At 40.7% G+C, this 21,290-nt stretch overlaps 1 protein-coding gene across 3 annotated transcripts in view; it reads left to right on the top strand.

The window, feature by feature from the left end:
- The window catches only part of PPARG (peroxisome proliferator activated receptor gamma), a 140,022-nt gene that overhangs the window by 84,569 nt on the left and 34,163 nt on the right, over positions 1-21,290 (top strand). For all 3 annotated transcript variants that reach the window (XM_023516961.1, XM_003796243.3, XM_023516962.1), the window contains 3 exons: positions 1,466-1,693; positions 3,075-3,244; positions 12,272-12,410. In XM_023516961.1, the coding sequence (XP_023372729.1) occupies positions 1,474-1,693; positions 3,075-3,244; positions 12,272-12,410 (529 nt within the window). In that variant the 5' untranslated portion in view covers positions 1,466-1,473. Of the gene's footprint in view, positions 1-1,465; positions 1,694-3,074; positions 3,245-12,271; positions 12,411-21,290 lie in introns of those variants that run through there.

Genomic DNA, 21,290 nt, shown 5'->3' with positions numbered 1-21,290 from the left:
TCTCAGATGGGATGGGATACATGGGATAGTCTACATGGAATGAAGTTTCAGTTTGCTCCCTTCCTTCCTCCTGCCCTTGTACTAAATTCCACAGCCAACTCAGTCAGTCATGCTCTTATCTAGTATTTAATAAATAAATATGTGTTTGATGAGCACCCACTGCGAGTCAAACCTTCGTTAGCCAGCGGAGATAGGACTACAAGCAAAGGCACACGGCCCTCTGATTTCAGGAGCCCTCGAGTGTCTGAGCAGTTTATCCCTTTGTCTCCAGAGCCCCAGTTCTCCGCTAGTGTTTTTGACCGAGGAGTTAACATTTAAAATGCTTGGGGATGGCTTATTGGGGGCCACTTGGAGTAATGAACCGGTTTCAGGTACACTGAGTCAGACGCATATTTATTGCATAAAGTTGCAAAGTCTACACACTCAGTGGCTCACGCGTTCACGTTGAGTACTTGGAATCAAAACCAGGCACGGTTTTATTGCACTTACTGCAACGACAGTTGATATTTAGAAAAATGCATGTGGCACGTATCATCTGGAGCAAATGGTTGGATTATCTGTTGATGAATGAATGGATAAAAAAATACAGTTAATTTATATACGTGTGTACACACATATTCACAGTAGAATATCATTCTGGCTTACAAATAAGGAAATTTTATCATTTGGAATGACACAGATGAACCCAGAGGATGTTAGACTTAAGTGAACTAAGTCAACCACAGGAAGACAGAATCCTGCAAGAACTCACTTATACACGGAATCCAAAAAAACTGAACTCCTAGGAGCAGAGAGTATAACGGTAGTTGCCAGGGGCTAGAGGGTGGGGGAAATGGGGAGATGGTGGCTCGAACTTCAGTTATGCAGGATAAATAAGTTCTGGAGCCCTAACGTCCAGCGAAGTGACATGACATGGTTAATAATACTGTACCTTATAACTGGACTTTGCGAAGAGAATGGAGCCTCAGTGTTCTCACAGCACACACACTAAGGTACCTGTGAAGTGATGAACATGTTAGTTTGATTGTGGTCATCATTTCGCCTTATATTAAAACGTCACTTTTTATCTACCTGAAATATAAAATTTTTTGTCAGTGATCCCTCAGTAAAGGCAGAAAAAAATTAAATAAATAAAAAGAATCATTACTAGACTCAATTATTTTCTGTAGAAGATGAGAGCAGGGCTGTTGTCAGGACGGTTATGTGAATATACTTTGTGCATCTGGACCATGAGGGGTTCTCAACTGTGATATCCACACAGGGACCAGCGGCTTCCTTCCTATTGTCAAAACAACCAGGTCCTACTAAGAAGGTGGCTGTGTTCCCGTCTCTCGCTGTGATAACCTAGAAGAGATAACTTTATCAAAGACTTTCACTTCCCTTTCTATGTATCTCTGAAGATTGCTCTGTTCTCCAGGACTTAACTTCACAGGGACTCTTTTTTTCTTTCCCCCCTGCCTTTCAGAACTCATCATGGTGGACACAGAGATGCCGTTCTGGCCCACCAACTTTGGGATCAGCTCCGTGGACCTCTCCATGATGGACGACCACCCCCACGCCTTTGACGTCAAGCCCTTCACCACCGTTGACTTCTCCAGCATTTCCAGTCCACACTACGAAGACATCCCATTCACAAGGGCAGACCCGATGGTTGCTGATTATAAGTATGACCTGAAACTCCAAGATTACCAAAGTATGATGTTTACTTTCATTTTTCAGACTAAGACTGGAATCAGACTAACCTCTCCATAACCCTGGAATAAATAATGTTCCAGAGACCAAAATTTTGTAGACAAGGCATTTACCATTCATTTATTCCATGAAATATGAGGTATCTACAGTATGCAGAAAGGAAGGTGGCCCAGGCCAGTCTTTCCTGTTTCCCCTCTCCTTCCTTTCTCCCTTCTTTCTTTTCTTGTTTTCTTCTTCCTTCGGAGAATTTTCTAGAATTATTCCCTTGCCTGTTGTTACTCAGGCCAAGAGTCCATCATCCAAGCTTTGAATTCTTTTGGCCCTTTATAAGTTAATAAGTAACAGTTTCAAGTCACCTTATATAACTTACCATCACTAAATTACAATTACTGTAGTCCATTTTTTTTTTCTAATCTGTCATTGGAGATGTTTATACTGAACTCAATTTTTCAGCACAAATTTCTATTTTAACGCTGTGGCCTATCGATAAAGCTTCATGCCGTTAACCGAATTAGCATCAAACATCAGACTCAAGAAAAACTAGGACTGCACTTTTCGAGATAAAATATATTTCTGCGATGCTATTTCCTTGATTTTTATCTCCTGTGGGCTGACATGCTGGTTTTCCAAAGCCACCGCTATGTAATTGAACAACCATTACTTGACGATAAGTAAGAACTTCCTGTATTTCTAGTTTCTTTTTTGTTTTTTAGCTAAATAATAATACACTTGGTTATATTTATCTGTGTGGTTTTCGGTTAGAGCCTAATATGGAAATTTAATAGGCCTGAACCTAACCAGCAAAAGGTAGGGCTTACTTTTCTGTAGGTTCTTCCAGCCTCTCTCAAAGATTATTTTGCAGGCTGCCTCCTCTGACTCAGCACTAAGGGTCAACTGGGCTCTTATTTTTCGTGTACCTACAAGCTGAGCATGCCACAACCTTTTCACAGCAATGTTCTTTTGTGGGAGTGTTTTTAAAAATACTTCTAAAATGTGACATTTCAACAAAATATATCATTTAATATTGTGAGGCATGCCAACTAACAGTGCATTTTTGTAAGAGAACAAGCTTCCTGGTCTCAAATGTGTGTGTTGTGTGTCTGTGCTGTGGCAGTGCCGGGTGTCGAGGGGTCGTAAAGACACACGCTTAGTTTCCATCCCCATTTGCTTTTACAGGTGAGGCTCGGAGATGTTGTGACTTGCCTGTAATTATAAAGATTACTTTCCTTGCCTTAACTCCCCTGTTTTTTCATGTTCCATTCACTTCTACACTGACATAATAAGAATACGGCATGGAGGTATACTCTGGCGACTCGCCCTGTTATCTTTTGAGGACTGTTTTTCACGTGATAATTTGCCTCTAACATTTTTCCAACACATAGGCGCAATCAAAATGGAGCCTGCGTCCCCACCTTACTATTCTGAAAAGACCCAGCTCTACAACAAGCCCCATGAAGAGCCTTCTAACTCCCTCATGGCAATCGAATGCCGTGTCTGCGGGGATAAAGCGTCTGGGTTCCACTATGGAGTTCATGCTTGTGAAGGATGCAAGGTAAAAAAAAAAAAAAAAAACTTCAAAGAATTCAATGAAATTTTCCCTGTCCTTTCATTTCCGGTTGCAAAACTGCAAGGAATTGAGATAAAATTGTCAAACTTTTTTTGTCAAAGTCCGTTCTTTAAATGCTGTAATATTTGAAAACTGATTAAAGTAGGATCCCTTTTCCCTTCATCCTTTTCTCCAAATTGGTTCTTTGAGACACTAGTCTACTTCCACCCTCACATCCTGTAGTTTTTTTTAAAAGGTGACCTCTCTGGGTGGCGCCTGTGGCTCAAAAGAATAGGGCACTGGCTCCATATGCCAGAGGTGGCAGGTTCAAACCCAGCTCTGGCCAAAAAATGCAAAAAAAAAAAAGTGATTTCTCCAAGGAGTCATGGCAAGAAAGTGATAAGCCGGCACCAGGACCCAGATTTTCTGGATTCACTCGTGTTTTTTGCACTAAACCATGTCTCATTTTACATATATAAGGTGTGACACGTTACTTATGTCTGTAATCCTTTGCTCGTTAGGGCAGTCCTATCTGGTTGCCCTTATTTTTGGCCACATTTCAGAGGTAGAAAGTATGGATTAGTAAGACTTGCCCAAGGCAAGTGGTGGATTTAGGTCTAGGCTCTGACTCCTTATATTGACTCCAGAATCAGTGTTCTGTACCTCTTTATTCTGGCATCACTTTGAGCCATGTAAAGGCAAGCAGGTATGACAATTTCAGAAAGGAGATACTGCTTGTCCCTCTTTGTGAAAAATAGTGTTTTTGGAAATTCAGACACTTAGTAACAGGTTGCCTAATTACTAAGAAAATAATGCTAATCCACTCATATTTAAAAGAATATGCAATCTTTTAAAACAGTTGTAATATAGTCAATGAATAAAATAGTATTTATTACATGCTCCAGGGCACACAATAAATTATTCATAAACATTTACCTTATAAAATAAACACTGCCTCTGTTGGGCTCTCTGTTTGGAATAAAGAAACAGAACAACAGTTAGGAAAGAGTTAGGACATCTGGGTTTTTATCCGGATGATGGGCCACAAGAGGAAACTGATTTTTACCGAATTTTTACTAGGCAGCAGATCTCATGCAGGGTATGAGATATTTTGCATACACCAGTATTTGACCACATTCTACCTACGTTTTTGCATTTATAAAATAAAAGAGTTGAATTGGATGATCTCTAAAGTCCCTTCAATTCAGCTGATTACTATAAACGCGTCCTAATCCTGGCTAGTGAAGAGACAAGCTAGTAGGCAGCTTTGCCACTTGCTAAAGTCACTGGCCGGTGACAGACACACTCTGTCCCTCCAATTGGCTGCCCAAGGCCTCCTTCATCTCTAAGCTCTTTAATTTCAAAATGACTCCTTGCATTACTTCCTACCAAGAGATGCTTTTAGTTAAAACACTAAAACCCATTTATTCTGTGATTAAAACCAAACTGGAAAAAAAATTGTGATCTTGTATGAAATCATAAGATATAAAATTATCTAAGACCTTGAGGAGTAGTAAGAACACGTCTTTTTTTTGAGTGAGATTTATACTTGTTTAAGTTTTTGCTAAATTCTGGGCCCTATGTAACTGAAGAACTCATTCGGTTGTGATCACGTTGATAATTTACACTAGCAAATAAATAAAAGCAGCATAACAGGTTAAGTTTCCAAGCAAGACTAACTAACTGGTTACTGTTTGATATTATCTGGCGAAGTATTTACACAATTAGAACCTTTAAATTGTTCCACCATAAACCTGTTACTCACTTGTTTGTGGAGAGCTCAGATGACTGAGAATGGCGGAAAATGGGAACGCATAAACATTGTCAGTAGTTGGTGACAGTAATAAATCGAAGTTCTGAGGCACCAAAACTTAAAAAATAGAAGCCAGCAAAGAAGGAAAGTAGCAAAAAGAAGAGAGAAGAGAAAGAAAGAAATCCAAGTCCCTGCCAGTTAGGACTGGGAGGGTAGAAGGCAGAGATGGAGAAGCATTTAATAAAACCTGAAAAATGCAGGGGGGTCCTGAACCTGCCACGGATTAAAAAAAGAAAAAGAAAAAAAAAAAATAGAAGAAACGAATAGTATTGTAAACCAACCTGCAGTAATTCACAAACCGTCCAAAGTGTGGATTACAAAATTCCTAGACCAAAATGCAAAGGAAATTATGCTCACCTGGGAAGGGAAAACAGACATCTGTACAAAGACGAGAATGAGAAGAATGCCTCAATATCATCTGGCTTCTCCAAATATAAGTCAGCAGTTCTCCGAGTGTGGTCTGAAATATTTTTCAAGGCCTCCACGAAGATGAAACTATTTTCATAATCATAAGAAATTGTTACTTACCTTTCCACTCTCAGTCTCTCAGGAGCATAAGTGTGGTGTCCTGGAAGCTCCGTGTCCTGGGCTGATGACACAGCTCTAGTGGCTAATGAAATGTTTGCTTATATGTTCTTGTGCAGAATAATTTCTCAGTTTTAATTTCAGTGTGACAAACGTCAGTAGAGGCAGCCCACCTAGACAAAAGACCTTTGAAGTCTTCCGTAATCTTTAAGAGAGGGGAGGGGTCCTGAGACCAAAAGGCCTGAGTCCCACTGGTACATGAGACAGGGAGCCTGAAGGGACACAGTTACTCTTGACTACTTTGGAACTCACAGAGTTGCTGCCACATTCTGAATACCGCGGTGGCTTTCAGTGATCAGTGATGTCTCCTCCTCAGCTCACAACCAGGACTCAGTGCAAAGCCAGGAAGGTGAAATTAGCAACTCATCCGTCTTTATTTTCTGAATGGTGCTTTGGCAGTTTAACGTTGCCGTTTCCGTAGAACGTGAATTATACCCATAATTAAGTTGTGTGGCGTAAGGCAACTGTTGGTAGGTCTCCTTAAACGATTTTACAGTGCAGGTGGAAAAGGTTTATTTTAGTGATTCTTGCCAAAATTCAGTCAAACAGATGGGAATGAATAGATTGGGTTTGGATCGAAGTGAAATAGTGACAGATTCTTGGGGGTGTTCATATTGCAAACGTCCGTAAAATAAAACCTTTAGCTACTGAGAGATAGATGTATATGCTTTAGAGCTTGCACAGCTATCGTTTGGATATTGCCTATAAACTGGGCATTCGTCTTTTTCTCTAGTATGTTTCATCCTGTTCTTGCATCTTTAGCGAACGATCATTTTAGAACCGTAGGCTACCCTGAGATACAAATGAACACAGTCTACCATGCAATACAGTGTAATCTACCCTTGTGTTTCTACAGAGGGCCTAATCTCAGGAAAGGTTTTCATCCCTTTCCACCTGCCAGTGGTAGCTCATGGATTATGGGTGAGACCACTTCATGGGGAAACAGGCTGCAGGTTCAACATGGGATTTTTAATCTCGCTGTAAAATTGACAATACCATTCTTAGGTATCATCCGTCCCCCCCCCCCCCGAAGTTTCATTATAAGTAAAGCTAGTGAGAAGAGGCTGGAGAAATTTTTTAAATGATACAAAAACAAAACAAAAGTAGGATTCACTTTCCTACAGGTAAATGTGAGGACTTTAGAATAAATACATACACAAAACAATTTTCTGAAATGGTGACGGAGGCGTCCTCATCACTCCAGTTAACAGATTTCGTGATCATCAGAAGAGTAAGTTATTTTAAATGCATTCTTTTAGGAACTCTGAACGAATAAAGAAGGTTGTGAAAGAGTGTTTTGTTTTTTTTAAAATCAGTAATATGAAGACTTGGGAGAAGTCTTCATATTGGGACTTTTTTTTTAAATCAGTAATATGAAGACTTGGGAGAAGTCTTGGGAGAAGCTGGCTTCGTTCTTCAAATCAAAAATTATTTTACAGAAAAAGACTCAGTAATATCCTTGTGTCTTCTCTCTAGATTCCTGAGTCAAATAACAAGAAAACAATTGGTGATCATGAATTCAGTGTAAAAAAAAAATGCAAAAGCAAGTTTCAGGGTGTTTGCTGGGTTCTGTATATATCCAGTTGAAGATTTTATGTACATAAATGATATTCAGAATGATTGTTCTTTAATGTTGAAAGACCTAGAATCATCATAGAAAGAATATGATATACGCGTGAAAGGCATCGATGAGTCAAGTAAACATTTGCATTATAAAGCTAAACTTAAGTGACATGATTATCGTGTTAAAAACCCTTCCTCCTTAGCATGTGGAGTAACTGAGGGCTCCATGGCCCATCCACCTGTCAGCTCGCCAGGGGCCATTTTCAGTCACAAATATTAGTTTTAAAAAGTGAAAGTGAGAGAAGTCAAGAAATATTGTGAAATATATACGACCCTAATGGTAAAAATCAGAATTTCTCACCAACATTTATCAGTGAGAACAGTTCCATACGGTAGCCTTCTGCAAGAAAAAACACTTTTTTGATATTTAAAGGTCCTCAGAAACTTTTGAGAATTAAAGAGCCTTCAACTTGCAGCTGAATCTACACAGGGCATCTTCTTTTGAGACATTGCTGATCTCACAAGAGGTAAGAAAAACTCTCCCGAACAACTTCAGGGAAATAAAACGAAACAGACAAATGAATCCCAGGCCCTGCTCTGTGAACTGCACGCACACACAGAGGGGCAGGGTTTTCCTTATGGAAGATGCCAGGAGAGGCGCTGAGGTGCCCTAAAAACAGTCCCATTTTCTGAATCATCAGTGAGGAGCTGAGTTGAGGGCTTCAGAATTAAGCCAGGATTCTCATGGGAGACAGAAACACTGAAGGAGATTTCGTTGCCCCTAGCAGGGAAAGCAGATACATATTGGGATTGCCAATACAGAATATGGAACAGCTATGTCTGAATTATTTGAAGAAAGGACAGGATCGCAGCAGTGAACAAACAACAGTAGACTGTCAGGAATGACCAGGAGGCTTTGAAAATAAGCCTTGTCATCTTCTAAAAGTTAAAAAAATTATTATTGAAATAAAAATCCAACATAGCAGAAGAAAAGATTACTGAACTGAAAGAGGTATGCAAAAAAAAAAAAAAATTACTGAGAATAAGGCCAACAATATCTTAAGGAATATGTCCCATCTAGCACTTTCTGGGATTTGAAGGTTCTTTCAGTTCTTGAAGGGTTGGCAAGATGTTTGAGCACAAGAAGGTCTGTCGTCTTCACAGAGCAGTGGGGGGATCATGCAGAGTGGTCCTCACTAAAGAACGTTGGTGGAAAGTGTTCGTTTTTACTTTGGCCAATGTAATTATATATTTTTTGTGTTACTGGTCTGCTGTTCTGATTTTTACTTTCGTAATCAATATTAGTGAGTGATCAGTGAGAAGAAAATGGAGAATATAAAACAGAAGTTCAGAAATGCGGAGACGAGAATAAGAACGTCTAGTAGTGGGAACAAATGGAGCTTAGAAAAGCAACCGAAGAGAAGAGAAGGATGACCTTGGACATGAGCGGGCAGGAGCCTCTCAACAGCAGCCCTGGAAGCACAAAGATCATGGAACGCAAAGTATTGGGAGAGAATAACCGAGGACCCAGTTATGGCCAAGAATGAGAGCAAAATGGGAAGGTTTCCATGTTAAAAGGAAAAGCGAGACTGAAAAAGTATGTTTCAAGGATCTAAGCCACAGAGAGGAGAAAAGAGTTGCAACAGCTATAAAAGAAACTGATTAACATCTAGAAAATTCAATTTAAAAACATATATATATAATTCGATTCAATTTAAGGCCCATTGCCTATAATCCTAGCACTCTGGGAGGCTGAGGCAGGTGGATTGCTTGAGCTCAGAGATTTGAAACCCACCTAAGCAAGAGCGTGACCCTGTCTCTACTAAAAATAGATAAAAATTAGTCATATTGTGGTGGGCACTTGTAGTGCCAGCTACTTGGGAGGCTGAGGCAGGAGGGAGCCCAGGAGTTGGAAATTGCTGAGAATAATAATGCCATGGCACTCTACCCAGGATGACAGAGTAACACTGTGTCTCAAAAAAAAATAATAAATTAATTACTTAATGACAATTCAATTTAAAGAAAATACAGTTAGAAACTGAGAAGTAGGCTCGGCGCCTGTGGCTCAAGTGGCTAAGGCACCAGCCACATACACCTAAGGTGGTGGGTTCAAATCCAACCCGGACCCACCAAACAACAACGACGGCTGCAACCAAAAAATAGCCGGGCGTTGTGGCGGGCGCCTGTGGTCCCAGCTACTTGGGAGGCGGAGGTAGGAGACTTGCTTGAGCCCAGGAGTTGGAGGTTGCTGTGAGCTGTGATGCTACAGCACTCTACCCAAGGGGACAGCTTGAGGCTCTGTCTCAAAAAAAAAAAAAAAAAAAAACTGGGAAGTAAGGGACATACAAGTTGAAATCATATTCTATTTTGCACATACTAGATTGTCAAAAATTTAAATCTGACAGCACCAGGGGTGGGAGAGGCTAGACTATCCATAAACTGCTTGTGGGAGCGTATAAACTGATACAACCACTTTGGAAAATAATCTGCGGTTTTCTTTTAAAATTTAGCATTCAAATAGCACACAATCTGAGTAACTCTCACACATGTGCATGGTGAAATATTTGCAAGAATATTTACAGAAGCACTGCTCATCAGAGCAAAAAATCAGCAACAATTTGAACGTCCATCAACATGCCAATAGATTAATAAACTGTAGCGCACTCATAAAATGCAATATTGTATAATTTTGAAAATTAACAAATCAGAGCTTCTCACTAAAAGGTGGATAAATCATAGAAACCTAATCCCAAATTGTTAAAAAAAAAAAAAAGAGTAGTCCCCAAAGCTATGTTTAGTATATCGCTTGATAAAGCCTCAGAACAAGCATAAAGCTAAACAATGCATTGTTTAGTTACACATACTAAGTGATAAAGCAGTTTGTTCTTAAAGGGCAAGGGAATGATAAACACAAGATTGGGAGTACTGATGACTTTGTCAAGGTCATGGGGCTTGTCGTGTCTCAGTCACGGTTTAAAATCACAGTCATGGACAAAAGTCAGCCGGGCACGGTGGCTCACACCTGCATTCCTAGCACTCTGGGAGGCCAAAGTAGGTGGATTGCTTGAGCTCATGAGCTTGAAACCGGCCTGAGCAAGAGGGAAACCCTGTCTCTACTTGAAATAGAAAAATTAGCTGGGTGTCGTGGTGCATGCCTATAGTCCTAGTTACTCAGAAGGCTGAGGCAGGAGAATCACTTCGACCCAAGAGTCTGAGGTTGCTGTGAGCTATGAGGCCACATCACTGTACCTAGGGTGGCAGAGTGAGACTCCATCTCAAAAAGATACGATAAAATCATAAATGGTGAAATATGGGAGTGCTTTCCCACTTTATAGATGGAAAAGGGGGAGAGGCCCAGAAAGAATGTTAAGTGACACGTGTATTCATCCAACAGATTTTCACGGAGCTCTGTCAGCAGTGGGTTGGGTTATATCCAAGGGTGTAAGAGAGAATCCCTGCCCCAGTGAAGCTCACAGTTCTTTAACTGAAAGGTGAAGGGCAGGGTGGGGGGGACAAACACTTAAAGATAATAAGTAAATTCTGTGATATGTCAGAAAGTCACGGTGCTGTTGGAACCATGAAAAACTATGGCACAGTAAAGCAGATCAAAAGTTCCAGAAGAAAGGTGGGGGCAAGGGCAGGCCCTGGTATGAAGGAGGGTGGTAAGCCTTGAGGAGAAGGTGAGGTGAGCAAAACGTGGAGGCCGCAAGGGCAACATGGGCAAGTTTATATTAGAGAAAGAGCTTCCCACACGAGCAAAAGAGGTCGAGAGTGACTTGGAGGACTTTGGCTTGATGAACTGGAAGGATGGAGCTGCATCATTTCAGATGGAGCAGTCTGCAAGTGGAGTGCGTTTGTAGGGGAAGGTCAAGCTTCAGTCGGGGACACTCTGGGTTATGCATGGCCGTTATCCAAGTGAAAATGTCGAGTAAGCAGTAGAACACACTAGAGTTCAAGATAGAAGTCTGGAGAAAGTCAAAAATGCATGTCAGTGGCAGAACCAACACTAATTCAGTGGGTTTTGTACCAAACGGGGCCAGATAAATTTGAAAGGATTAACTGTCGGGTTTCGTAGAGATGAACACAGTAGAAATGGATAAGAATCTGAGGAGCCCCCAGAATGGAGTTAGAAAACATCTCTGAGTAGACTTTGTTCCCATTTCTTCCTAAAGGATGTGAATGCAGCAGGATGTGCCGTAATCCTCAGAGATAGCCGTAGATTTTCTGGGGATTTATCGATCATTTCTCACGTTATTTCCTATTATCTCTTTCAGTCTGTAAGCTACAAAGAGTCTGAGGCACTCTTTCAACCGTATAAATAAATGAAATGAATTCTACAGGAAATTATGCAACAGAGAGAATTCCAAAAAAATTATCCACATGTGGATTTTTATTGGCCCTGGTCATGTTTTAGAGGGAAATGATTATAACTTTGCCAGACTGCTTAGCACAGTTATGAAGAGGCCGGGGCATGCTGTTGGAATGATTTGCAGGGAGAGACTGAACTGATTACATGGTGTTGTATTTGCATTACATTAAATCCAGAGCACTTCTGAGAGCTTGCTGAAAACCAAGTGCAGAGCCAAGATACAATGACATCAGCTGGATGTGGTCAGCAAGCGTCTAAGAGCTAAAAAAAGGACCTGGTGATCCTCTAGCTCTTTATTTCGTACCGTGTTTCCCCCAAAATAAGACCTACCCAAAAAATAAGCCCTAGCAGGATTTCTATGCATGTATTAAATATAAGCCCTACCCCGATAATAAGACCTAGTGATGGGCGTGGGGAGCCACGCCATGCATTTCGGTGCGGAGAGGAAGATATCCCCTGAAAATAAGCCCTATGTGTCTTCTTGAGAAAAAATAAATTTATAAGACAGTGTCTTACTTTCGGGGAAACACGGTAACAAAGAAAATTGAGTTCTAGAGAGGTTAAGTGACTTGTCTGAAGTCACCAGGGTCAAACCGTGTCAAGAACCCACCCCCAGGCCGGAACACCTTTGGCCATAGGTTGCTGCTTCCATGTATTGCAAAGACTTAATATTTACTTCATTTTTTTCCATATCCCTTTGCAGGGTTTCTTCCGGAGGACAATCAGATTGAAGCTTATTTATGATAGGTGTGATCTGAACTGTCGGATCCATAAAAAAAGTAGAAATAAATGTCAGTACTGTCGGTTTCAGAAATGCCTTGCAGTGGGGATGTCTCATAACGGTAAGTGAACACAGATAACTGTGTACCTTTTATTCTCCTAATAGTGTCGAATTCAGAATATTACAAGCTGATAAAACATTTCTCACTTAGGTTAGTGTCTGGAAGCCTTTAGTTTGGCATCCATCTTCCTAGGGTTGGGCATTTCCCATGAAGGGGGAAGAGACTTGAAAATCCAGATGATGGAAAAAACTATAGTGTTTTAAAATAAAAGTAATGATGATAATCGTGATCAGTTTTTATGCTGCTTTAATAGCACTAAAAACAGAATTATATTTTACTTATTTGTACCCGTAGTTTCTTTCTACATTAAATGTAAGAAAATTCTGAGGAGTTCTGGGTATGAACCTTTTAAGGAACATAAAAGAACTTAGATTTAATTTTATTTTTCTGTGTATGATGCAAAGACGAGTGTGACACTATGCTGTCGGGAGGAAAAAGGAAATTTTTTTTTTTTTGACGGAGCCTCAAGCTATCCCCCTGGGTAGAGTGCCATGGCATCACAGCTCACAGCAACCTCCAACTCCTGGGCTCAAGCGAGTCTCCTGCCTCAGCCTCCCAAGTAGCTGGGACTACAGGCGCCCGCCACAACGCCTGGCCATTTTTTGGTTGCAGCCATCATTGTGTTTGGCGGGCCCGGGCTGGGGATTCAAACCCGCCACCTTAGGTGTATGTGTTTGGCGCCTTAGCCTCTTGAGCCACACGCACCAAGCCAAAGAAAATATTTTAAACTGCCCCAGAATTCAATGTCAAAACCAGAAGAGAATAGAACTTTCTACTTTTTAAACCTGTATCTAAAAACAGGCCAGTGTAAACGCACAGTTGATAAGTTTAACGTCATCTTATATCTTTATTTTAACATCATGGCATGTTTTTAGCTACTCTCAGTAAGGATTGTTAATTTGCTACCTATCATTCCTATGATTTAGATATGCCACAACTTAATCATTTTCCTGTTGTTGGACAGTTAGGTTCTTTATCATTTTTCACTATTATACATAGCCTTTCAGTAAAAATAAATAAAATCAAGCTTAAGGGAAATAATATACAAGACCCAAGGAGACCTAAGTTTTCTTGAACTATAGAACTAACTTGTAAAATCAGGGAGGATAGGCCTGCTGGAAGAAATAATTCCTCATCAGCATTTGGTTCTAATTGGTTGACTGGCTCATAAAATAAGTTTGAGATATAATTTGATAGTATTCTGTTTGCTCAGTATTAGTCAGTTCTTTGAATAGACCCAAGAAACAAAAACTGCCTAAGCAATCTAATTAAATCTGAATTTCACTTCATTCGATACCTTATTTTTTCTTTCTTCTGCTTTCACCTCTCTCAAAACCAATCTGATAAGAGGATAATCATTGAATAAACCTTTATCTGTATGGACTTGAAAGCATCGGAGATCATTAAATTTCTGTTCTATCGTGCAGATGTTTGTTTTTCCCCAGTTGAAACCATCAAGATATTTGGGAATCCTTAAGTTAGTGATACCCTACCCTTTAAAAAAGTTTACAGAATTGTATCTGTATCATGGCAATTACACAAAAGGCAAGAATATGTCTTGAACAGAGCTATCAACAATCCTGAACAGGATGGAGATTTGGTCCAACTTTTCTCAACAATTGACTACACATGCTGGATAGCAGTGTACAGCTGCAGTCATGGGTTGCAAAATAACTTGCTGGTTTAATTCCATCAGTTTCCTTTTTATTTCAGACCCCATAAAACATAAGGGCAAGTTTTCAAGTCAAGGGCTGTATTTTAGGTGATGCAATCAAGTTGCAATAAACTTATTTCATGCTTATGAAGAAATCACTGACTTTGAGATTACCGTCCCTGAGACAGCCTAGCACACTGGGGCCAGTTCCACTTTTAACACTATTTTTTGTCTTTTAAAAAATTGTCACTTCACACATTCATGTAAAATAGAATTCCTGTTACCTCACAGGCACTCCACATGTTGGTGTATTTCCTGTTGCTCACAGGCCCTGGGCACATTCCCATGAAATAAATCTCTTTTATTGCTTATTGCCCATTGTTTAAATGCAAACATTACTTAAGGCCCAACCTATGTAATATGGATGGTAAAATTTTCTCCTTCCAGAAGAGTCAAAGAAAGCTATCATAAACTTGATAATAAGGTCAGCTTGTGACTTCACTTATTCCATTTAGGGAGAGGGCAGTCTCGATAGGGAGTGTTCAGATCAGCAAAGGCAAGGATTTAAATGTTATGACATCAGACACGGACCCCGTTCAACACTTAAATGATTTCATGCCTGATGAGAAAACCCCTTCTGAGGGGTTTTTATGGGAATTTGTTGGTAGCACAAAAGAGAAAACATCAAATTCAACAACTGGGTTGTGACTTGTTTTGCCTGTGACCCTGATGGAGAAAACATTTCTAAATACAAAGTTTTCTAGAACATTGTAGTTACCACTTGAAATCCATTGCTTTGGCCCCTGTGAAGGCAACAGTTACAAGGTTTTCATTCCCATAGAAGGCTAATTTATGTTGTCAAAAGAAGCTTCTGGTGTTTTAACCCAAATCAGCATGGAGCTGTTTCCAGTGTGCACAGGAAGCCGTGAACATCCCCCCAAGAAAACTGACTCCATTCTCTGCTTTCGTTTCTGTCTTTGGTCTCTGTGTAGGCCACTTGACGTAGTTAGTTCTCCTTGGCCACACGCTTACAGCTTTGAAGGAGGCTTCCAGAGTAACCATCCAGGAGCCCCAACAGCCCTAGAGAATATTGTTGGACAGTAGCCGAAGTCAAACGATCACAATGTCCTTTCGACTTTGAACATTCTGATTCCAAATAATCAAACAACCTAAGTCACTGAATTTTTCACTTTTCTACCAGCTGTTCTGTGCCTCCTAGACAATGTTAGTCTTCCCAAATATGTAGGCATCTGGCCTGCTTAGTTGCCTGAATTTAAAAGTTTTCATATGTGTGTTTTGGTGCCATAAAAATATAATTTATACACCTGTATCAGATCTATATGTTCTGATCAATTGCCCAGCAATTTAGGGTAGTTTGATGATTGTGAGTGATGTCGCTCCAGGGTCCAAATCTGAAGCAGCCTGGGCTGGAGAAAGTGTAAATGGTTTATTAGGTTATGTGTAGTTAAAGCTCTTTGGATGGAACTTTGATCTTGATGTGACACGTAGCTAAACGTTATTGAAGACTGTAGGTTCAGAATTCTCCCAGTGTAGAGACAGTCGCTTTCTTAAATACCCATTCTCAGCCCTGGGTAGAAAAGCACCCAGGTGTTGGATTGACCGGTGTGTTTTAAAAACACATTTTTTTGTTTTTCTTTAAGTAATGAAGATAAACACAAGTTTCAATTATGGTGGTCATTCAACAGTCCATCATTTCTAGACCAGGGGTTAATCCCACTGAGTGCTCAGAAGTCTTCCTGAGTCATCTTAAATGCTATCAGTTCATTACCCTGTCTAGACACCACCTTTAGGGGAAAGCTCAAAGTGAAAATAAACCAGAAAGAAAGACCCACTTCCTAGGCCACCAGAGGTGCACGTAACTTGCCGAGTGATTGTTGCATGGGCCACTGTTTGTTAGTAAAGCTGGTATCTGCAGAATCCTGATAAAACTACTTCTGTGGATAATATTGCTTTTTCAGTCAAATGGGCACTTGCACACATTTTTATAGTTTTTTGAAGTAGTAATTTTGATCTTAAGTCCTGTTGTCAAGTCATTGGTATTAATCTTATTTTTAAAATATGTCCTTTGTAGTTTTAATGAAATCATTTAGGTGTTAAAATTTTTGACTAGTAAATATTTCCTATTCAGAACTGCTTTTTATAAATGAACTGGGTAATAAAATAGTTTAGGCTAAGGGCATTTTTTTTAACTTAAAATTTTTTTATTTTTTTAAGAGATGGGATCTTGCTGTGTTGCCCAGGCTGGCCTGAACGCCTGAGCTCAAGTGATCCTCCCATGTCTGCCTTTTGAGTAGTTGGGACTACAGGCCTGCACCACTGCACCCAGCATAAGCGCATTTTAAAAACTAAGCTAAAGTAAAGAATTGACTCCTTTATAAATCATTCAGTTAGGTTTTTCCTATAACATTGAGATTCGACGAACATATTTGTTATAAATTTTAAAACTAATGTAACCTTCCCTTTGATGATTAGGATATAAATTATAGGGTACTTTATTTTACTTTAAAAAAAGATAACAACTTTCAAAATAATTTCTCTGCCAATCCTGATGGCTCACGCCTGTAATCCTAGCACTCTGGAAGACTGAGGCAGGTAGGATGCTTGAGCTCAGGAGTTTGAGACGAGCCTGAGCAAGAGGAGACCACGCCTCTACTAAAAATAGAAAACCTCTCCATGCGCGGTGGCAGGCACCTGTAGTCCTAGCTACTCTGGAAGCTGAGGCAAGAGGTTGTAGTGAGCTATGATGATGCCACAACATTTTATGCAGGGTGACAGAGTGAGACTCCATCTTAAAAGAAAAAAATTTTTCCCAGTGGTCTCAGTGGTCTCATAAAAATGCAGAAAAATAGTTTCACCAATTTTGTGGCACTTAGCATTTTTAAGGTGGTTGGGCACTTCTGCTTGAATACATTGGGCCTCTGCTGAGTGTCTTTGACACGCAAGGCCCCCGTCAAATGCCTTCTCCCCCCATCAGGCTTTTCTGACTCACTGCTCTTTCTTTTCTGTGTGTTTTATCCCTTCCTGTGACAGCTGCATCACAGTCTGAGCCTTAAAAAGCAAGGGAGTGATCACATCTATATCATCAATATGCAGACTACTAACACCAGCGAAAAGGAAAAATCAGAGGGGGGAAGACTAAAATGGGGGCAATCCATCAGAAGACTGATGGCACGTTAGGAACTAAGACATCGAGAAGGGTGGACAGGAAGGAAATTGAGAGAAATAGCAGAGCAGTGATCAATAAATAAAATGTCTAAGGGAAGAGAGGTTGTCAGGGATTGTTCAGGGTATCTAGTTTGGATGATAGAATGAATTAGCCAATTTGGAAGAGAAAATTTAAAATCTAGTTTTATGTCGTGTTTGAGGTGCTTTTGAGATATCTGGAACCCACGTACAAAGGAATATAGGAAGAAGTGAAAACCAGGATCCAAATCCCAAGAAAGAGAAGGCAGGACTCATTAGCACCTGGCGTGAATTAGAGAGAAAATCAAACTAGGAACAACAGGATGTAGGCCAAGAGTCTCACTTTATTGCCCTCAGTAGAGTGCTATGGCGTCATAGCTCACAGCAACCTCAGACTCTTGGGTTCAAATGATCCTCTTGCCTCAGCCTCCATAGTAGCTGATATTATAGGTGCTTGCCACTACCCAGCTAGTGTTTCTATTTTTAGTAGAGGTGGGATCCCACTCTTGCTCAGGCTGGTCTTGAATTCCTGAGCTCAAGCAGTCCATCTGCTTCGGCCTTTCAGAGTGCTGGGATTACAAGCGTGAGCCACCACCGTGCCCGGCCTGGGAAGAGGCATTATTGAAGAGATCTGGAAAGTAGCAGGCAGAAAGACAGGAGACCCAGAAAAGCAGAAAGCAAGATGAAAAATGTTTAAATAGAAGGTGGAGATGGCGCCTAGGAGAATGCAGAACTCAAGTCAATTGAGAACTTAGCAGAGGCCCTTAGACCTGGCCGGAGAAAAGCTCTGGGGCCTTTCAAGAGCAGTGTTGGTAAATACAAATGAGGCAAAAGCTAGATTGCATTGGGTCAAGAAGTAAATAGAAAGTGACCAGACACCAGCAGTGTGTGAGGACAACTCTTTCAAGAAGTCCCTAGGTGGAGGGACGATGGTGTGAAGAGGAGGCAGTACCAGGCCGGGAAACTGCACCTCTGCTCAGGTGGAAACCCGGGGCCAGTCGGAGAGGTGCACGGGCGGGATGCGGAGGAGGGTCTCCCCACAGACGTGTCCTTTTCATCCTTGCGCCCCACTCCCGGCCCAGTGTCTCGCACGGAGCAAGGGTTCAGTGAATGAATTAAACGATGTGAAGTGAGACTTCAGGGCCGTGGAGTTAGAAGGTGACGTTTTGTTCATCTCTACTTTGGAAAGAAACCTAGGCAAATGTCTGAATGTTCTCTAGAAATGATTGGGAAATGACACCCCTACGTAAAGATAATTTAATATTCATGCTAAGGTTGCTCCTTATTTTCCCTTACAGGAACTAGAAAACGATAGTATTAGATTGCCAAGTCCTGCAAGATGTCAGAATGCACAACATTTTTTCCCCCTTAGGAAAGAGAGGTGTGGAAAAGCATCACTTATTGTTAACAGCTATATGAAAAGCAACGTTGTTGTATAAGTCTTGTTTACGTGCCAAAAAGCATGTAAAGATGGAAAAATGGGCTCGGTGCCTGTGGCTCAAGTGGCTAAGGCGCCAGCCACATACACCTAAGCTGACAGGTTCTAATTCAGCCCGGACCCGCCAAACAACAGTGACGGCTGCAACCAAAAAATAGCCAGGCGTTGTGGCGGGCGCCTGTAGTCCCAGCTACTTGGGAGGCTGAGGCAGGAGACTCGCTTCAGCCCAGGAGTTGGAGGTTGCTGTGAGCTATGATGCCACAGTACTCTAACCCAGGGGGACAGCTTGAGGCTCTGTCTCAAAAAAAAAAAACGGAAAAATTCACCTTGAGACATGGCCTTGAGGCACTTCAAAAAGCTGATATGATTGCAAATTCGTCCTTTAAATGTTGAAAGACAAAACTGTTTTTAATAAGACTCCTCTTATTTCATTCTTTTAATTTTTACTGATTTATTACAGTAGAACCTCTACAAGTTGACCACCCAAGGGACTATTAAACTGGGCAACATAAGGACCAGGTGGCCAACATAAGGAACGAGGCCTACTGTACTGACATGTACGTGTTGTGCCTGTCCAGTCTGTGAAAATTAGGTCCCCTGAAGGAGGTGGTCAGTGTAGGGAGGTGGTCTTCATAGAGGTGCTACTGTATTTTGAAAATCTAGTTGAATTTTTTTGATTAAGTAGCATTTATCTTTAATGCTTCTATAGTTAGGTAGGTGTTTTTAAATAATGTCACTTAATTATTAATTATTTCTTAGTGCTATACCCACATCCAAAAATCAGGTATCTTATTATCCCAGGTGTTCAGTAATATCAGTATTAAACATTGAATGTTGAGTCTGTGATACGCTGGTAGTAAGGTACATTTCCCTCGGTAAAAGCAGGTTGGGTAAAGGTCTACTAATTTACTTTTGCCAGAAATTGAGTCTCCATGATTCTGGTACTGACAATTTTCTTTTAACCTAGATACATGAGTTGTCTGTAGGTGATTAATTATCCCAAATATGGAACTGAATCACCAGTGTTCTGGAAGTTGCTCCATGTGGCAGGTGCTAGACCTCTAGAACAGACAGAATGTGCCTTTTTTTTTATATTTTAGGGCCTCAAAGACTAGACAAATATTGCTTTGAAAAAAGAGCAGAGCGTGTGCTCAGGTACCGTGTGGACATTTGTAGGATTTTGGAGCCAATTTAGAGCTAAAAAGAAGGCAGCTTTAGAGATCTTGTTTGCTAACTTCCTCGTTCGGTAGAGAAAGCAGTTGAGATGCAGAGCAATTAAATAATTTTCTAAAAGCCACCTAGAGAGTTTGCCACAGAGCTGAAACTAGAAAGTGGACCATCGGGTGACAAGTGTAATGTTAATTCCATGGCCTTTCAGAGAGGCCAAAAGTTCTCGTTCAGTGACTGACGGTTCTACATGGAGCATTTTCCTCCTAGCTTTCTAGATTAATCAGCAGTGGCAAAAGATATAGAAAAAGAGACTTCTGTGTGGGCACACTCAGCCTTTAGATGTCTGATCTCTAAGCTAGAAGGTTCATCTGTGTTTCTAAGCTTCAGTCTTAGAGGAAACAATAGTCCAGCGTCCCTCATCTTAGTTCTCAGATTCTCTACACCAAGTTTCAAGGATTATTAACTAAAAAACACCATTTCCTGAACAATTTAAAGACAGATAGATTAGGTTTTCAGGACGTGTTCTTTATCTGTAGGAGAGGTCAGTATGCCTAGGCTGCTATCCTGATCTATAACTGATAGATAATCATAGTCACCCCCGGACCACTTCATCCTCAAGCACTGAAAGCTTGTTTCTTGAGCATGACCGTGTCTGGGCAGTATGCTAAACTCTTCCTGTGCCTTCTTTCATTACCTTATATGATACTGACGGGTATGATTATATGAGACTCAAAAGTAACAAAATAAAATGGGCTTTTCCCCTCGAAAAGATGAGTGGAGAATCAAGCACAGTGGCACACACCTGTAGTTCCAGCTGCCCAGGAGGCTGAGGGGAGAGGATAGGCTGGAGCCTAGGAGTTCAAGTCTAGCTTGGGCAATGTATCAAGACCTCATTTCCCCCTCCTCCCAAAAATGCATGCAGATAAAAATGTTTATTTCTTCTACAACTTCACATTTCTGTTTCTTTATGCAAATTTAGTCCTACCAAATGGGCTGTATTTTTTCATCCCACTTTTGAACTTCTTATGTATAAAAATGCTAAAATCACCCAATACACTAATAGCTAATTGGACCTAATTTGTAGCATGGTCATTTAACAAGACAGATAATTTATTCATTAGAACTTCAACTTATACAAATTCATATTTTATTTAGATTCTAGAAGAAGAATTTCACTTTTTTTTTCTCTGAGACAGAATCTCACTATTTTGCCCTAGGTAGAGTGCCGTGGCGTCACAGCTCACAGCAACCTCAAAGTCTTGGGCTCAAGTGGTTCTCTTGCCTTATCCTCCCTAGTAACTGGAACTACAAGTACCCACCACAACAGATGGCTAAGTTTTTCTTCTTTTTTTAGTAGAGACAGGGTCTCACTCTTGCTTAGGCTGGTCTCAAACTCCTGAGCTCAAGCAATTCA

This window comes from Otolemur garnettii, unplaced genomic scaffold (genome assembly GCF_000181295.1).
Source record: "Otolemur garnettii isolate 467f Iridium unplaced genomic scaffold, OtoGar3 scaffold00101, whole genome shotgun sequence".
In the NCBI taxonomy this organism is placed as follows: Eukaryota; Metazoa; Chordata; class Mammalia; order Primates; family Galagidae; genus Otolemur; species Otolemur garnettii.
The sequence above is the reverse complement of the archived record's forward strand: the minus strand, read 5'-3'. Positions and strand labels throughout refer to the sequence as shown.